The sequence below is a fragment of the Centruroides vittatus genome, unplaced genomic scaffold (genome assembly GCF_030686945.1).
Source record: "Centruroides vittatus isolate TY-2023 unplaced genomic scaffold, ASM3068694v2 contig_439, whole genome shotgun sequence".
NCBI classification, from domain to species: Eukaryota; Metazoa; Arthropoda; class Arachnida; order Scorpiones; family Buthidae; genus Centruroides; species Centruroides vittatus.
This window is the reverse complement of record NW_027122239.1, coordinates 3469040-3488869: the sequence shown is the minus strand read 5'-3', so window position 1 is coordinate 3488869 and position 19830 is coordinate 3469040. Positions and strand designations below refer to the sequence as shown.

The 19830-nt window shown below is 32.5% G+C and overlaps 1 protein-coding gene, 1 long non-coding RNA gene and 1 pseudogene across 3 annotated transcripts in view; 2 read left to right on the top strand and 1 right to left on the bottom strand.

Moving 5' to 3' along the window:
- Positions 1–3445, bottom strand: part of Ube4B (Ubiquitination factor E4B) — a 58164-nt gene extending 54719 nt beyond the window's left edge. Inside the window, exon 1 of the mRNA XM_067272486.1 lies at positions 3250–3445. Coding sequence (XP_067128587.1) covers positions 3250–3273 — 24 coding nt within the window. The 5' untranslated portion in view covers positions 3274–3445. The remainder of the gene's footprint in view (positions 1–3249) is intronic.
- Positions 3446–7736: 4291 nt separating this feature from the next.
- LOC136977110 (26S proteasome regulatory subunit 4 pseudogene) lies at positions 7737–8980 on the top strand (annotated as a pseudogene).
- Positions 8981–16312: 7332 nt separating this feature from the next.
- Positions 16313–19775, top strand: LOC136977108 (uncharacterized). 2 transcript variants are annotated; one of them, XR_010881033.1, is made up of 5 exons: positions 16313–16355; positions 18891–19063; positions 19304–19426; positions 19513–19580; positions 19756–19775. It is a non-coding gene; the product is annotated as an uncharacterized lncRNA (long non-coding RNA). The 2 variants fall into 2 exon arrangements; XR_010881032.1 differs by lacking the exon at positions 19304–19426.
- Positions 19776–19830: the final 55 nt, after the last annotated feature.

Here is a 19830-nt window from a genome sequence, read left to right as displayed (position 1 = left end):
ACCCATATATTATATCATTTACCTAACAGATACAGATCAAAAACCATGTATTTTTCTGACTTGATATACCATGCACACTATGAATCAGAGTCCATAGCATAGTATATGAAAGATCAAAAATTTTCATTTTGCAATTAATTATCATTTTTTTCAGTTTCCAAAAATATTTGCATCTTATTTTAAATAAAATATGTCAAGTTATGAAAGCATCCAAGAAGTAATTATCAGCCAAATGAAAGTGCTTCTTAGCATACAAAACAACAGGGATTTACCTGCTTAATATTTATAAGTCTGTACTGTAAGTTGTTTTTTTGATCTGCAATCTTTACGATGCAATTTTTAAATAAGATGTTTGTATTGCAGTAAATGGACATTGAGGGATAATTGGAAAAAGTTTATGCACTTTATACAGCTCTTATATGATAAATATTTTTTCCAAAATTATACAAAAACAACATGTAATAAAAGTATACAAAAAGTATCTGATATTATACCAGATGATGACAATATCAAATGGTAAAGCATCTTTTCTTTTTACCAGGGCTATGAAGTTGGTAGATTAAGCCCCTGGCTCCAACTCAGAATTTTAGAAGGTCCAATTCAGGCTTATGGCAATTGGCTTTCTAAAATTCTCATTCTAAATAATAATTTAATCATCATAAAATAAGATCTTGCATTACAGGGTTTCCTGTAATGCCAGACAGGAAGCTAACATGCCTATTAGGATCTTAATATGCTTAAAGTAATACTAATTTATTTATACTTATACATTAAGCACTTTATACTGACTGAACAAAAGGTTGGGTCAAAGGTTAGACATGTTACTATTCACAAGTAAAAAAAAAAAAGATTCTAAATTTTTCCTTTTAGACAAAAATCTTTTGGTCTTTTAAAGCTTACTGTATATTATTTGAAGGCAACAGAAATCAAGATTTTTAAGATTTATTCTATAACATCCTTTATTATATTATCATGTAATTCTCCAAATTCATATTATCAGAATATGTTATATTTAGCTCTAATAGTAAACTAATAGAAATCCATACATTAACTATTTCAAAATCACAACTAAACTAAAGTAGCCACTTAAATTCTGTATTTATATTGTAGGAAATTAAGTAAGAAAAAAATTCAAATTATTTATGTGAAACAGTGATAATGTAATTCAAGTGGTACATTTTTAAAAAAATTTATACTAAGATTAAAAAACTAGATTTTTTAAAAATAGATTTCATATACTGTATAAGAAAAAAAATTGTTAATGTTATGGAAATTAAAGCATTAATAACTAAATAACTTATAACCAATTTTCTTTTTATTAAATTAAATTTGATAATTATGGAATTTTGATTAATTGTCCTGCATCCATTATAATTTATTCATTCTAGGAAAAAAAGTTCTCACACTTAACATTTCTTTAATTGCTGTTTTAGAGCTAAAGTCATTCAAACAGTAATTTAAAAAATTTATGAATCTATAATTTGAAAGTTTCTCCAAAGATCAAACAAATAGTTGAGAGATCCTAAAAAATATTTATTTCAGATTAAATTAAATGCTTTATATAAAGCATTCATAAATGATTTAATTAAAACTTAAAAATAAGCTTTTATATCTATTAATTAATATAATAACTTGGCAATTATAATAATAAAAATTTATTTCTTTTAATAATTCAAGTAGTGAATTTTATATAAACATTAAATTGTAATAATAAATCAACTTAAATTTTCCTATTAACTATTGTTTCCAAGTAAAATTGAATACTGAATATTGTATTATAATAATATATAGACAATGCATTTTAATAAATTATAAATTTTACATATATATTATATATATATATATGTTATCTACTTGACTGATTATATATGAGTGTCTACTATCATAAATACTATGCTAGCATTCAGTCTAGTCTCTAAAAAACTATTTCTTTTGTCATTGCTAGACAGCAACAGACTGCTGTGTGACCCCATACTGATATCCAGTATCTGTGATTGACAATTCCTTTTTTTAGGAGGAAAACTTATTCTAAATGAAGTAGAACCATCTGCAAAATTTTTGTAAAACATAAAAACTTTATAACTTTAATGTCAATCATATAATATAAATTAATATTTTACTGAAAATTTTCTAAACCAAATCTACACTTCATTACTTATAAAAACAGTTTTAAAACATTTAATAATAGCATTATTTTGAAATCTTAAAAGAGTAAAATCCCAAATAAACCTGTCAGAGTCAGGCTCAGTATCTGTTTTACATTTACATTAAAATACAGTTTATCAGCTACAAAAATTTGCATAATTTATACAATTTATAACAATAAAAATCTATAAAATTACAATAAATAATTATAAAAATATGAACATATCAGAACATTTGTAATAGTTATAAATTAATAATTTTTATAATTAAATTTAAATTTACACGCCAATAAACATCAAGAACACATAACACAGATAGCATTAACAAACTGCACTTAGGATGCGACTATGCAGATGCAAGACACAATAAATATCAAACCCCATGCAAGAACCAGAAATTTGCTCACCCCAGCAAGATTTCTCGCTTCTCACTCGTGCACATTTTCCTTTGCGAGAACTATATCACTCGCTACTAAATTCGCATCTGCATAGTCGCACCCTTACTTTATATCAAATATAAAAGCATATATTCTTTATAAACATAGATAAGCATCAATAATAAATAAACAAATAATCAATACAGAAACAGATATGAAAAAACAAAAAAAAAAAAAAGTGTCAAAAATGTAATATTTAATCTTAAAAATTTAAGCATTTAAAAAAAAAAAAAAGTTAATTTAGAACTTTAAAGATATTCTTTAAAGTTCTAAATTAATTGAATGATGTTAAAATAAGAAATAAAGAAAAAAATATTATGAATGAAGAATTGAATTTCCTCCATTATAAATCATTTACATTTGAAATATCATTTTAAAATGTAAGTGATTTTATAATTGAATTTATAATTGTGAAGATATTTGAATAAGTTCTTTTGGCAAGGGACTTGAGACAGTAGATGCTATTGTATTGTTTACATCAAAACAAAGCTGATTACAGTGTTAATGTTTACAAAGTTTACAGAGAAAATCTACAATCAAGAGACGAAAAATTAACTCTAGAATTAAAAAATGAGGTCGATTAGACAGAAAAATAATGAATAATTCCACACAAACATATCCAAATCTGTTACTCAATATTGAATACTAATATATGTTAATTATCTTACCTCTTCGGGAGTTAGTTCACTCATTTCTAAAATATTCTGTAAAAGTATAGACTCAAAATGTTAAATATATTTTATATTTAAGTTATATGTCGCATCGTCAGTTGGAATCAAAAACATCGAAAGCTTGCGAATAGCCCAACTCCTCCATTATCACTAAACTAAATGAGACAGCATTAATGAAGTCTAGCACCGATTATCGACGGAAGAGGTCGCCACAGTTCACTTTTATCGACATACATAAAAAGCAAAATAAAATAAGTATTAAAAATAATTGCATTAAATAATTTTAGTATTTTTTTAAAAAAATAATTCTTATTTAAATTAAATTATTATAATTGTTTATATACGAATAATATTGTAAAAAAATGAATTTGGCACGGTGTCAAACGCGCAGCTAAATTAACTACGAGATAGGATTGGTTTATTTTTAGTTACCTAACAACAAAAGTTGAACGATTTTCAAAATGTTGTTGACCGAAGTTATTGCGAATTAGAATATATTTATTATAGATTAAATCGATAGAGAAAATCGAAATGTAATTACGTCGATTGCATTATAATCAACGCGTGCGTGGTCGAACTTGCGTGGCGAATTTCATTTAACGTTAATTAATTTCGAGAGAATTTCTTCCTTTATTAATTTGATTAATATTTAAATAATATATGACGAATTGATTTGATTATAATTTAGAACAATGTGCAGATTTTTTCTATTCGGTATATAAATGCGTTATGCAATTGACGCGTCATTCCATTGCAACAATCATCGCAGCTGGCAAAGATGTGATAATGATATTGAAATTTGATATTTTATCCATTTTATACTTTTTTAAATTTATATTTTAAATAATAATAATAATAAAAACTCATTAAGGATGTATATCAAGAGAAAAATATTTTTAGAATTGTGTTATATACTAAAACTACTGATAATCAGGGAATGATGTAAGTGCGATAGGGTCTGGACTAGCACAAATATGAGGGTTATCCTTACCAAATCCATAAACTTAATGCCGGATTTACATTAAGCCAAAAAGAGCTACTGCTTAGAGCCTCGGACTTTAATTATATTGCATTTTAATGAAAGTAGAAGGACCTCTTATATATTATATGGTACGGTTATACAACAAAAATAACTACAGTCTTGCATAAATATATATACAAATAACATTAATAAAACAAATGAAAACAGATTTTTCACTATTTTTGTACAACTTTCACTTATATCTTGCATAAAGAAATCCGAGACCATGATCAAATGACTTTACTAGGCTCTCATTGTCTACATTCCCGATAATATTTCATTTTTAAATTGTAAATATTTTAATTTAATTTAATTTTATGCTGTTCTGTGTTTTTAAACAAGAATATCAACATCCTTGAAAGGAATATGTCAATAAGAAAGTAAGTTATTAATTAAATATCTATGCATCAAATTTTGTTGATGTAATCTGGTTAATACTTTTTAATAAATGTAGAGTTTTCTAGTTAAAAATATATATATATAAATTAATTATATCCGGCAATTATTTGTTTTATGTTTTATCTATGTATTTGAATAATAAAATAGATAGCTATAGAATTGTATCGTGAAAATTATATTACATTTTCAAAATATTGGAAAAATATTAAAAACTAATATGTTGTAAACATATTTCACAATTTTATTCTACTAAAAAAAATCATTAAAAAAAGGTAGCAATTGCATAAATAACAGATCCGCAAGTCTGTGGCACAGATGGGAGCCCCGGCAACGAATCCAGAAACTTCTGCGGGTGAACCCTGACTTCTTAATTGCGTCACTGAAAGATAAATAAAAGCCAAAGGTATGGATATAATCTCTAATCTTAGATCTCACAAGAAATAATAGTGACGGCTGGGTTCCGAGGCGATTAAATCTCGGTCTATTGCTCTGGAAGACCCAGGATGAAATCCGAGCGAGACATTTGGGCCCAAATAGTTTCTTGCACCCGGGCCCCTTTATCGAGAAGGCCGGCCCTGGGGCCACGTCTTTCATTACGCGGCGTCATTTCCTTCATTGTGAGTCTGGCAAGGAAGAAAGATTACAGTTAAATTATTAAATTATAAATAAATTAATGGACGACCAGATGGCCGAGAGGCCAGCCTCCCGGGGCCAAATGGCCGAGAGGTCAAGGTGGTAGGCTACCGCTATGGCAGACCCGGGTTCGAACCCAAACGGGTCGAAAAACCTCCAGGAATTTTTCAGGGGAGTGGTCCTCCGGATATGTCGGGCTCCGTCCCTCACCACCCGGTCGCCCCATTGTGAACCCATAAATGGGCTTGCTAAAAGAGACCTTCTTTGTGCCCACCGGACGGAAAGAGTTTTTTAAAAAAGGTCAGCCTCCCGCTATGGAGTACCTACGTTCGAACGTAAATCAGTTCAGAAATTTTCAGGGGTTGGTTGATCCGGATATGTCAGGCTCATATTCATTAACCGATCATCCTTACTATAAGCTTATCCGAAACCATCATGAGTATAAGTATAGGGAAGATCAGGATGGAAGGTCGCATGACCGAGCGGCTAAGACGTCAGTCTACCGCTACGAAGATCTGAGAACGGTTGAACAGCACAAAGATCAATGGTCGCTCAATTCCGATATGTGGGGTTCCTTACCACTCCATATCTTCCATTGCGGGCATAACCGAACTTATAATGGATGTAAAAAAAAAGCTCTCTTAATGCCCACAAAGCGGAAAGAGCAAAAAGTAGAAAAATAGTAGAAATAGCCAACTTTAGGCCAGAATTTTTTTTAAGAAAAATGCCATAAAATCATATTTTCAATATAAGAAACTTAAACCTTTATGCTTTTATTTTTACATTATCAGTAAATAATTGTTTGAAAATAGAAAATGAATAGGATTTTCTGAATAGAATGATGAAAAAGCCTTGTTCGTGTATTTGTCTTATGATGAAATGATAGCAGAGAAGAGCCGTCAATGTGAATATTTTTAAATTTTAAACTGAAAAAAAATATATTTTTCGTCATATTGTCAAGGAGTGAAGTAAAGAATTTTTTTGTGAAATAAGCAGTATTATACGCGAAACATACTAGATCTTCTGGCAGTAGGCCTCTGTAGTTTTAATAAACAAATAATTGATAAATTTTAGATATTTGATATTATACAATCACATTAACAAAATTGTTTCCTTATTAGTTCTATATAAATTGTTCCTGTTTTATTATATTTTTAATGATCTTTTTCCTATAGTTATTTCCTTGTCATATTCTGAAATACTCTTACTTGTTTATTATATGTTTTCAATAGGCTTTAACTGATGTCTACATTACTGTTGTTTTTGAAATTTTTTGTTTTTAAAAATGTTGTTATATTCCTAATTATAATTTTTTTTTAATTTTAAAATAAAAACAATTGCGATTTTAGATTCATGTGCAAATGAAATTTAAAACTAAAACATATTTTTTAATATGTTTTAATAATATGTCAAATTGCATTTTATATCTTAAATTTATTCAAATAAGACCAAAGTATGCATTTATTTTTTTTTCTTTTCATTTTTAATGATTTTCGATATATTACGATATTTTCTCTGTAAAGGACAAAATATCTACATTTATATCATGAGGTTTAGACTATTTACAAAAAATTTTTACATTTTTGAGTCTATCTCTTAATCCTTTACACTACTCCAGAAGTAACAGTTACTATGGTTATTTTGAAGAAAAAACTTCTTATACAAAGGCAAACTAGGTAAAAAATTCACAAAGTTAAAAACGATCAAGTGTCAGCCTTTTATTAGAGATTCTGACACTTTTCCATTAAAAACACAAGGAATTCTTCTCACCATACTATCCTTTTCCAATTTATAACTGCTTCTAGCCCTCTGGTGGCAGATACGAGTTTCCCACATCATTTGCAAATGGTACAATTTTCAATGTTGACTCAGGATATTATTGAAAATTGAAACATTATGATACCATGGCAACACGAACGCGCAACTGTTCTATTCGAAAATTTGAATACGTTCTGAAAGAGTTTTGAACTTGTAACGAATCTCAATATTTAGAACCTGAGGAAGACCGAGTTAACGGTCGAAAACGTTTGTTTTCAATTACTATTACTGGTTTTTTAAAAAGGTTGTTGAGTGTGAATTCTAGAATATTTATAACATAATGTCTCATTTGTTGTGATTAGTAAAATACAACCACCAACAACTGTTCAATTAAGGATATTCTTATGTATTTTTAGTTATGACAAAGAATTAATGTATAAAAAATCTGGTGGAAAATTCTTATTTAATAAATTTATCATCATTAAGATTCATTTTTAATTTGAATTTTGTAAGATATTTCAAGTTTCAACAATTGAACATTTCGAAATTAATTACAATTCTGTATGAACTAATAATGCCACAAGCGTAATTGTAATTATAACAATACTTAAAGTGTCTACAATCAAGTTAACATCAAATTATAAGTTGATAATGGGATCGTCACCTTCAAAACTAAATAAGAAGAAAGCCATACCAATTCCTGTCAAATTGCAAAAGCGCAAAGTGAAAAGAGAAAACAAGGATGCAGCAAAGATACCACGAGTGACTCCTAATAAACACTGCCGTTTGAAATTGCTTAAAATGGAAAGAATCAAAGATTATCTAATGATGGAAGAAGAATTTCTTAGAAATCAACAAGAATACATCAATGAAAAATTTGAAGAAGAAATAATCATCGAGTTCTTTCGAGATTATCCATTAGTCGTAGGTGAACTGAAAGAACTATTCGAGGGTAATTTTGCCATAGTTTCTACACCAGAAGGAGAAGAATATGTTCCGATTATGTCATTCGTCGACAAAACTAAGCTGCAACCTGATTGTTCGGTCTTACTTAATAATACGGATCGTTCAATCGTAGGAATTATTGAGGAAAATGTCGATCCTGTGCTTTCTAAAATGATAATAACTAAGATCCCGTTTGAATCCTACGACGATATAGGCGGTTTGGAGAATCAAATCAGAGAAATCAAGGAGGTAGTCGAATTGCCATTGACTCATCCAGAGTATTTTGACAGAATGGGCATAACTCCACCGAAAGGTGTCATTTTGTATGGACCACCGGGAACCGGAAAGACGTTATTAGCGAAAGCTGTTGCGAATCAAACATCGGCTACATTTCTAAGAGTAGCGGGTTCTGAATTAATTCGGAAGCACTTAGGAGAAGGCGCAAAAATAGTCCGAAAATTGTTTCAACTGGCTCAAGAATATTCTCCCTCCATAGTGTTTATCGACGAGGTCGATGCCATTGGAAGTAAGAGATTTGACGCATGCTGTAGCGGAGAACGTGAGGTTCAAAGAATTATGCTAGAACTACTGACCCAATTGGACGGTTTCGATCCTAGAGGAGACGTAAAAGTAGTGTTGGCAACCAATAGAATCGAGAGTTTAGATCCCGCATTAATAAGACCCGGAAGGATTGACAGAAAGATCGAATTCTTCTTACCCAGTCACAACGAGAAGCATCTTATATTCCAAATACACACGGCTAGAATGAATTTGGCTGACGATTGCAATCTGGATGATATTTTGTCTTTCGAAGACGATCTGACAGGAGCAGATATAAAGGCGCTCTGCACCGAAGCGGGTCTCACGGCAGTACGAAATAGAAGAATGAAAGTATGTCGACAAGACTTCATAGAAGCCAAGAAGAATCTTGTGGAAAAGAAAAAAAATATAACTGAGGGACTCTATTTATAATGCTTTATAATGCAAAAAAATGCTATAATTTTCAAATTTGTAGATTAAAATCTAAATTTTCTTGCTATAAATTAATATAACGAATAATTTAAATCGATGATCGGTAGAATTTTAGTGTACTTTTCATTTTGAAAAATACTAATTTGCGATTTAGGACACGGTATAATATTATCCTAACTGGTGTCAGGTCCTGACTCTGAAAATCATAGATTTTTCAGATATGAAGCGGTCATCCTGAATGTGAGGGGAGTTGCACAGGAAACCCGGTTCTCACATTTTGCTCTGAAAAGTTGTGATATCGGAACTTCAAGTAATTATTCCGACGTTGAAAGCTGTAATCGCGACGGTGAGAATTCTTTCATTATGTGAGCCCACCAGTGGCAGAATGGATAAAACAACTGAACACTGGTAGTAACACTGGTCATGGGTTCGCGCCTTGCCAACGTATGGGCCACGTGGAGTTTTCTTAACGTTTGTAACACCTAAATAGGGGCGTTTCCTGTAGAAAGTTCCCTCGGGACATTACCCCTCAGCAGATAATCAACGCGTCGCTTTGCCGTAACCAAATAAACTAAACAGATTTCATTAAACAAACATGTTGAAGAACATGACATTCTTACGGAACAACAAAAAAGGTTGCCGTAGAAATCACAGGGGATGCAAAGAACAGTTACTCATAGATTCAGTCATTCTACAGCAAGCACACAAACAACACAGAAACATACACATGGCATATATCGACTACAGAAAAGCATTCGACAGTGTTCCACACAGTTGGCTGCTACATATTCTACACGTGTACAAAATACATCCATAGCTCATTACATTCTTCCAAAACACTATGCAGCACTGGAGAACAACACTACATCTCAGGGTTCATAACACTTCCATACAAACAAACCAAATTTTTATTATACGAGGATTTTTCAAGGAGATTCCTTGAGTCCTCTTTGGTTTTGCCTGGCCTTGAACCCGTTATCCAACATGTTAAACAACACACAATATGGCTACAATATCAGGCATGAAAAAACAATACAGTATACACTGTCACATCTCATGTACTGTACATGGATGACATAAAACTTTATGCATCCACACAAAAACAACTTCATGAACTCCTACAAATCACACATTCATACACCAAGGACATACAAATGGAATTTGGCCTAGATAAATGGAAAACACTTCACATAGAAAAAGGAATCCTGAAGAAAGTAGATTTTGCACTTGGAAATGGAGATGTTATTGAATCCATGAAAGAGGACGAGTTCTACAAGTATTTAGGATTCCAACAAGCCAAACTAACAGAACATGCACAAATAAAACAAAGATTAATTAAAGAATACCAAAGTAGGTTAAATGCTATTCTCAGAACACAGTTAAATGCAAAACACACAGTTAAAGCAATAAACACATATGTCATCCCAGTACTCACATATTCTTTTGGAGTTATACATTGGACTCACACAGATTTTGAGCAACTTTAAAGGAAAACAAGAACAACACTTACTGAACATAAACAACATCATCCTAACTCCGCCACAGAAAGATTAACCCTTCCACGTAAAGATGGCGGACGTGGCCTGATTGACATAGTTAACCTTCACTACAAACAAATACAGTCACTGCGAGAGTTTTTCTACAAAAAACAAGAAACATCACAATTACATAAAGCAGTAACTCTAGCAGACTCAAATAACACACTATTAAACTTACACTCACATCATATGGACACAACACAACATATAAAAAGCATAGACACCATTAAGCAATCGTGGGCTCTAAAGGCACTCCATGGCAGGCATCCTTATGATCTGGCCCAGGATTTTGTTGACAAAACTGCGTCAAACAGCTGGTTAGCTCGGGGATTCCTCTTTGAGGAGACGGAAGGATTCATGATCGCCATACAGGATCAGGTCATAAATACTAAAAACTACAGAAAACACATAGTCAAAGATGCAACACTTACAAATGACACATGCAGAAAATGTCACATCATGCCAGAAACTATACAACACATCACCTCTGCTTGCAAGCTCTTGGCACAGACAGATTATTTACACAGATGATTATGTCTGTGTAAATAATTGGTGTATTATATTGGGTATTATATTTGCTACTGATTAAGTAGCAAATATAATACACCAAGAGCTTGCAAAGAAACACAAATTAGTAGACATCCACGAACCATACTACAAATACATTCCACAGACAGTATTGGAAAACAACACGCACAAAATGTACTACGACAGAGCCATAATCACAGATAAAACAATTTACCACAACAGACCAGACATCACAATCATTGACAAACACAATAAAATCACATACATTATAGACATATCCATTCCAAACACTCACAATATACAAAACGCATGCACTGAAAAAATTAGCAAGTACACAGAACTCGCCCAGAAATAAGGCATCTGTGGAGGATGGATAAGGTGCTTATTGTACCTGTTGTTCTCTCCTCTACAGGTGTCATACTACACACACTACACAAAAGCCTGAGCACATTACAATTGAATAGAAACACATACATCACACTACAGAAGGCCACTATATTGAATACATGTCATATTGTGAGAAAATTCCTGAATACAAACACACACACTGATACACTTCTTTAATTTCTGTTTTGGTTACTATGCCTTGACTTTGGTCCGGCATAGTACACAGCCACCGGTGTTAACCGAGTATATCTCACTTAACCCAACATAATAATATTGTAATAATAATAATGATAAGCTTAGAGTTCAAACGGTTAAGAGTTGAAATTTGGTACACAGTTAGGATACATCATAAGAATGTACACTAAGAAGGAATTTTTCGAAATTCCTCTCGCGGGGGAAGAGGGAAGGGGTTAAGTCCTACCACACTGGAGATTTGACACATGACCCCTTCTATGTCTCTATCCTGTCGACCTTTAATAAAGAACCAAAATTTAATAGCATTAATGCCCTTTATACACACGCTACTGTGCCAAATTTTGTTTCTTAAACTTTACTCATTCTGAGATATTGTTTAATACGTGTTCAAAACAGAATAAAGAAATTGAACAAATTAGACGCCAACATACGCGCGTATTGGGTTCGAGAGATCTCCAAACGTGTAGAGTTGCAAAAAACTCGGGAAGTCAAATGTGATACTATTCAAACACTTTTTTGCTTTTTATATACATAACCAGTTGGGAAAGTAAAAAGGAGTCAGAGTCGGGGGATTTTTGACGACTCCGACTAAAATATCAAAACTCCACGACTCGGACTCTGACTCCACAGCCCTGTTATTTTTGCATAATTTGGCCACGTAAAATGAAAAAATAGACATATTTAATTCAGTTTTTCTATTGTCGTTAAGCAATTGTTATCATTGTTACGAAATACATTGTCGTTTGCATTGTTGAAAGCTAAATGACGATTTTTAAAATAAAATTGGGGATTTTAGGGGGGTTAGAAAGGGATTACATTTTTGTGGAGCAGAAAAATTGGTTGGGAAGTGTGTGATTGTGTAAGAATAAATAAATAGACGCGCGTGCGCGACAGACTGGAACACGGTCAAGCGCATCCTTCATATATTATATTATTTGTATTTTTGGTGGTCCTCCCAACGGGACAGTGGGCCCCAGGGCCGCCGATAAAGCGAAAATCCCAAAGGGAGCCCGGAGAGCGGCTCAAGAACGGGATAAGCCCGGAGGGCGGCCCAGCCACAAAAGGGGCCTGCGGGCGGAATCGGAATACGTATCGTAATCCGGATGTAATCGACCAACTGCGATTCCTCGCAGGGCGCCGGATCCGCCCAACAAGCAGACAGTTGTCCATGGGGAACCCCCCCGCCCAGCAAAGGAGCTAGGATGCCTGTTTATTTATCTATTTTTTTTTTAAGAAAAGGAGCGTCGGTGAATCGAACCCAGAGCCTACAAGCTCAGGACGACACAAACGGCGGAGCGTAGCGCACTGAGGCGACCCCTACAGTGCAATACCAGCCGGTCGCTATTGCATATATACTAGTCAATTACCAAGCTCCTTGTTGCATTACTGTTTGTAAGCAACTGGCAACAATAAGTCTATTGTTGACGCCCTGGAATTGTTAATTTATAGCAATTCTGCGCGTTTATTGCTGGTGTTTCACAAGTCTAAGCTATTTATTTACAAAACGGCTTAGGAAATTTTAAAAGTTTTATTTGAATTCCATCTGAAACGTCTTCCTCGTACGAATTTCTTAAAAGTGTATCGTTTCTTCCATAAATCGTCTTAAATTCCCTTCCGAAGTTGCATTTCGTCGTTATCTCGCCATCCAGTAACGAGTGTTAGCATTCAAATTTCTATTAATATTTAAAAATTAGTTTTCAAACTGAGTTTTCAATCCACGATTTTTTTATTTAAACAATGCTGACGAAAAGTCTGGTGCATTTGAAAAAATTGTACTGTACACCTATAAATTGCCACTGTCGCCGTCTGTCCGGCTGTCTTCCATTAATCTCCAGAACGGATTTAGATAGAGGAAAGACGAACCAAATATGGCAATCTTAGGGACAGGAAGCCCCGATTATACGGACTTCCAATGCAAAACCGGAAGTCACGTTATTTTAATTCAAACATTTTTGCCTGAAAGGTGTTCGATAGATGACCTGCATGACTCTATTGTTAAAAGAAAAGTATGATGTACAGGGGCAAGCCACTACTGATTTATGGTGAAGAGCACATATTTTAAATTAATTTAAAATATAATTAAAAATTGCAGTTTACAGTTTTCGCCAATTCCTCTTCAGTCTATAAACAACAAAATTATTTTGTAGCATAGTTAATAATTTTTTTAACAAAGACGTAAAATATGAAAATAACTTACAAAGGTACAATCTGCGGCAGATATTTTGGGCCCGTCCGACATCAATCGCGATCGCGTAACATTGTTCTTTTATTTTTATATACGTCATCTATTAACATTCCGCTATTCAAATTAATTAAGTTATAATTATTTTTAATCGCTACGTGTTCTGCAAATTTCCGTAGATATACATGGTGTTGTAGAAATAAAATTTTAATATTATTTTTGCTGCAATGTATAAACCAAAGTGATCGAGTTTAAATTAAAAAACACCAAGACGGATCACAGGTGTTCTCTTCTCACTTAATATTCCGTTAATTAATTAACTAATCTTCCCGTGTTTTTCTGTAATCCGAGTACGGGCCACCGTGTAATTTCTTTTCAAGATATTCTTCTAAGTAGAATTGAGAAAATCTACTAACGGTCTACATTTTCCCCCGGGTTTATGAGTTTTGAATGTAATTTTTAAAATAGGCGTTCTACTCTTTGATAGATTCAATATAAATCGTTTTTCTTTATGGGTTTTTATAATTACTTTATTTAAATTTGTTATTACTGTATTTCAGTTGTAGAATCCTCTTCTAGTTCTATAAAATCTTCATTTTTGACCAATTCCAAGCCCTCGCTTCTTTCCCGTTCGTTAGCAACTAAACGAAGTTATTCTGCTTTATCCGCCCGAAGAACAATTATATTATTTTGTTGTAGGCTTAGGAAAAGATTTTTAACTCATTCCTGTCGACCAACTGCCGAAATTCAAATTCGAAGGAACACGCAATATTTTTTGTAATAAATAATAAATTTTGAGACTTGAATATTTGAAATGTATGTAAAATAAAATCAATATAAAATAGTTTTTCTTTTGTATTCAAATTTCCGTTTTCTGCGGGAAATTCTTCTCCAAATTTCCGCGGATGAGGAGTGGGAAGTCTAAATGCAGCCTGCCAAATCTTTGGCGACTTGTCGTTGATTTCTGGTGTTTACGATTAAAATAATTTCCACGCGTTTCTCCTTAAGACCGCTCTGACGCAAGAAAAATCACTACGGAAAAGTAATGCGAAAAAAGAATACAGAAAAGTAATTCTATAGTGGTTCTGTACGAAATAGATATCGTGTCCTCGTCAGATCCGGAAAAGAATTTAAGCAATCGGATATTATCGTAATGACGTCACGGCCGATATGGCCAAGATGGAGGAAAACGCTATTGTAGCAATGTCTGCGTGTCAATGGATGAGAATCTCTTCTATAGATGATTGCATAAAATCCCGATTGCTCTTTTACTTCAAATACTATATTCTGTCGAAACTCTTTATTATGCAGTTCGTGATGACGTAAATCTCTACTTGATTCTATCGGTGCAAGAAAGTCCTTTTCCCTATTCCGTAAAGTTAGACACGATTTTCTGTACTGGTTTTGTGGTACGGAAAGGAAAAATTTCTCTAAATACGTTTTCTGCAATTTTTCCATAATCACGATTTCACCATACCGTAGCTCAGTGATTCTCAAAGTGGGGTCGGATCCCAAGGGGGCATGAAAATATTTGGGGTCGCTGAAAAATTGATGCCAGATCAATTTTTTCAAATATTTTATAAATTTACTATGGATTCATGTTTAGAAATAATAGAAATAAAAAATATATAAAATAATTTTTACTTAAATAAATTGCACATATAAATAATAAAAATAATATAAATATTTAAATACGAGCCTAACCCCCTCCCTCCGGGATGTTTTTTGACACATACTTATTCTTCGGGGGTCCTTTGAAATTTTTAAGTGCAGAAGGGGGGTCGCGGTCCAAAAAGTTTGAGAAACACTGTCGTAGCTAATCAGAATCAAAGTTTCATTTATGACACGTGATCTATATTGAAACATGCACTGGAGTTGTCGGTAATTTCTTAACGGTGATTAACGAGTCAGAAGTGGCGTTAAAAAAGAAACGAAAATATCGGGGGATTCCCCAAAAGTTTTTCCCGAAGAGTAATATTTGAAGTCAACACTGTACAGTACATGGGCCTCTAATTCAAATTTGTCTGGAGTCCACGAAGCTATAACGGCCAGTAAAATTCACCTAGTTCCATAAACGGGGCCTTAGAGAGCTTGTATGAGACCCGAGGATAGTCGGGCCCTGGACTTACGTGATCTATATTTTGCCAATCATATCATAGGCAAAACTTTGATTCCGATTGGCTACGTGGCAGAGAAATCGTAATCACCATCACCGAAAAAAATCGCGGTGATAAAAAATAAGGGTCCGAGATCTCCGCCATGTTGAAAATCACCGGATCGCTCATCACTAACTTCAACGACTTAACGTCTATTGGCAACCTAGAAAATATCGAAAAAAATTAAAGAAATTTCACACTTTCAATTTTGTAAACAATTTATATGTAGAAGTTTTATTTAGTTTATTTTATAAATAAAAAAAAAAATCCTTCACAAAATTTCAAACAATAACTTTTGGTAGCGAGAGTATAGCTTTCGGGTATATAAGAAGCAAACGGCCGATGTGGCAACTTTTCTTTGTCGTCTTTGGTGCTGGTCGTTTCGGAAGGTATTTTTTTCATTTTATATTATATTCGAATTGTTCGGTAATTAACAAAATAATCTTTGTAAATTTATAGGTGAAGGATTATGTATTATAATATAAATTTATTAATCGAATAGGTGTTTCGGAAATGCGGATGATTTTGGATTTAAAATTGCTGTTATGAATTCAAAACCACGTGGTAGGCGCTCTTTAGAGATTTGGTCTAGCCTTACATTCTCGCAAAATTATCCGTTTTAAACTTAATTTCACGTGGCTGTTAGTTTTTGTGTAAAGAATTAGGTATTTTTAGAGATTAAAAATCTGCTTACACTATAAAATATTTAATTGGAATTTTCCCATCAGGACTTATAACTTCTCTTTCTAGTGAATATGGAGGAAGAAGTGCAGATTCGTTGGTAACAAATGATTGTGGTATTCTGCAAAAACTGGAGGAGGGAGGTGGATAGCTGATAGAGGGTTTCCTCAAATTAAATTAGGTGTTGAAAATAAAAATTCTATTTTAATTATGCCTCCTTTCTCAAAACCAAATCAAAAGCAGTTTAGTGGTAATGAAATGGATAAAACACTACTTGCTATTTGAGTAATTTTTGTAAGTGTGATAATCACATTATTATAAAATTTTAACAATTTTTCTGAAGTGATAAAACTTAATCCGTTTAAAAATGTTATCTTTGTAGGTAGCTTTTCAACAATTTTATAACAATTATTCATACATTTACTTTCAAATAGTCTAATTAAAGATTTTAAATATAATTCCTCACGTTATTCATGAACTGTGTTGATTAAATCAGATAGCAGCACTTGACATTGTGTATCTTTGATGAATTCAGCTCTTAACATTGAAGAAAGAGCACAATTAATGTGTTTTACACTTTGGGTACACACTTTGATATAATAAAAATGTTTGTGCATTTGATGATAAAATGCTGGTATTTCTATCCTTTTTGGAAATAATTACTGAGGTGACATCCACTCTTACTGAGGCGTGTATATCTTATGTTGTGGAATTCCCCATTGTTGTTTTCCACTGGTAACACTTTCATCTTTATAATTATTTAATGAAAAATTTTCTGCTACATGTTTGCACTGACCATGGATACCTCCCTTGCACTTACATGTGCTGTAACTATTTTTCTATCTACTGATAACCAAAAATTAATTTGTATAAAAAATAACTTGTGAAACATGTATGAAATATTTGTATTAAAGAAAAAATTTAACAGTATATAGCTTAATAAAAGCAGCAATATACAATGTTTTTTGTCATGCAAATCCTCCTGTTTGTTCATTGCAGAGATGTTATGCTGACATGTAAAATTATTTAAAACTGCAAATTAGCAATTTAAATATAAAAATGCCTTAATACAAATTTATACGATTTCTCATTAATTTTAATTTGGAGTAAACAAGTAGCCGTAATTGTACCTCCTCCATTGTTTTTGATTTCTTTAATTGCAGCTATATGCTTAGCCTTTGCAAGTAAAATTCCTTTCTTCCATCTCAAAGGTGTAAAAAAGTAGTCTGGACTGATTGAAAACATGTAAAAATGATCAGTTATTATTGACTAAAAGAGAAATTACACTCCAGTTAATGAAAGTTTATTTTTTTAATTGTATATTTTATTAAATCATGTAAAATTTTGTAAGTTTAAATTGAAAATTTTTACTTGATTTTCTCTACCAAGAAACCCTTTCTTTTTTCTTTTAGTAAGGGTACATAGAAAAATTCAAAGGGTTTCTTATCCATAAATATTTGCCGCCAGTGTGGCGTGCGAGTAACTTGCACTCGGGATCTATAACGTGGTGGTTGTGAAGATAGTTGTGCCTGAAGTTGTGTCTTCGAGCTGCTAACTTTTGGAAGACCTAAGTGTGTGCCTGCACCTTTGTGATGATCGCTACTATTAAACTGCTTTTTGCATAGGTTGCTTTAAGAGTTCTGTATTCAGCATTTTTTCACCAATGCTTTCAGTTACAACTGTCAATTTTGTTTTAAACTTTGAGAAAGATTTTCAATAAAAAGATTTTGAGGCATTTGATGATTTTTTCTAATTGTCTGAACTCAAAACCTGCAAGAATTTTGCTAAAAAATAGAAAATTGTACATGCATGCTATTAAATGAAAATCCACATTTTTAAAATTGGTTATAATAATAATAATAAATTTTGCAGAAAATTTGGGTTTTTTAGAGGTTTTTTCCTGCAGATAGGCTTTCATAACACATTGATTACTTTTATTGTGGTGTTAATACCCAAATATTTGTGCTATTAATTATAATATCCAGTTTGTTTGTTGATCAGATGGTATTTCTTCATTTGAAATTGAATTCATTGTATTTACCCTTTCCATGTGTTATGGTAATATATTAAGGTTTCAAACAGCTTGACTGGGACAAAAGATCAAACTTAACTTAATTCTCCATTATGCTTGTTAGAAAACTAATTTGTAATTTTTCTTGTGTATTAGAATGACATTGTTAATGAATGTACAAATTCTTTTTTTGTTTTTGTTTGACAATTGAGTGATGTCTATTTTTATGCAGGGAAATGACCATGAATAAGAATTGGTGTTTCTGCATGGAGGTAGGATCCTATATTTGGGGATTGTTCCTACACTATTAGTATGAGTGCCATGTGACAGTTTGTGTCCCCCAACATGTTGCTACACTAGGAAAACAAGCTTAAGCAATGATGGCTCAAATGGTGTAGTTGTTTGGTAAGTAGTTGCAGTCGCCCATAAGTCTTCCTCCTTCGTCCCTTTTCCTTTTTTATATTTTGCCTCTTCTCTAAATATTACTTTTCTTTGTTTCACACCCTGGCAATACCTGAGTAGTCCCGGGTCTTCATCCCCTTTGTGCTAAAAGTGTAAAAGTTAGAAAGTCCCATGATTTTGTTTATAACACTTTTGGGGTGACCATATAAAAAATTCTGTAACTGTTAGCATTTATGTCCCAAGCTTGAAGATTGTCAGTAATGAATTTCGAGGCTTTTCATTTTTCTCCAAAGCTCCTGGTAGTGTGTCAATTTCAGTTTTCCTGGCCACCTAGCAATCTAGTTCACCTCTTCTAATGCCTAACAGGTGTGCAGATAGCTTTTCTTTCTTGCTCTGCTTTTATCTGTTCTATTGTGATGTCCTAATCGATATAAATTTTGTCGTATTTGCAGTTTAGCATGGGGTCGTGTAGTGGAAGCAAGACAGAAAAATTGTTCATGTCAACATTTATCAATAATGGGTAGGTACTGTACATTTTGTCTAGTGAAATTTTGTACTAAATGATTAAATAAAAGGGAGTATTTGCTACTAATGAGTGTATGATTTAAGAACCTTTTATGATAATTAAATCCTTAAGTTTAATATTTAATGGTTTTTCTTTCTTTGTATTCAGTTTTGATTTACTTTTATTTCAGGTTGAAGCAAAGGTATTTACACAGAACTTTTTATCTTGAATGTAAGCATTTTTAAGTTTTCTAGTAGTGTAAATA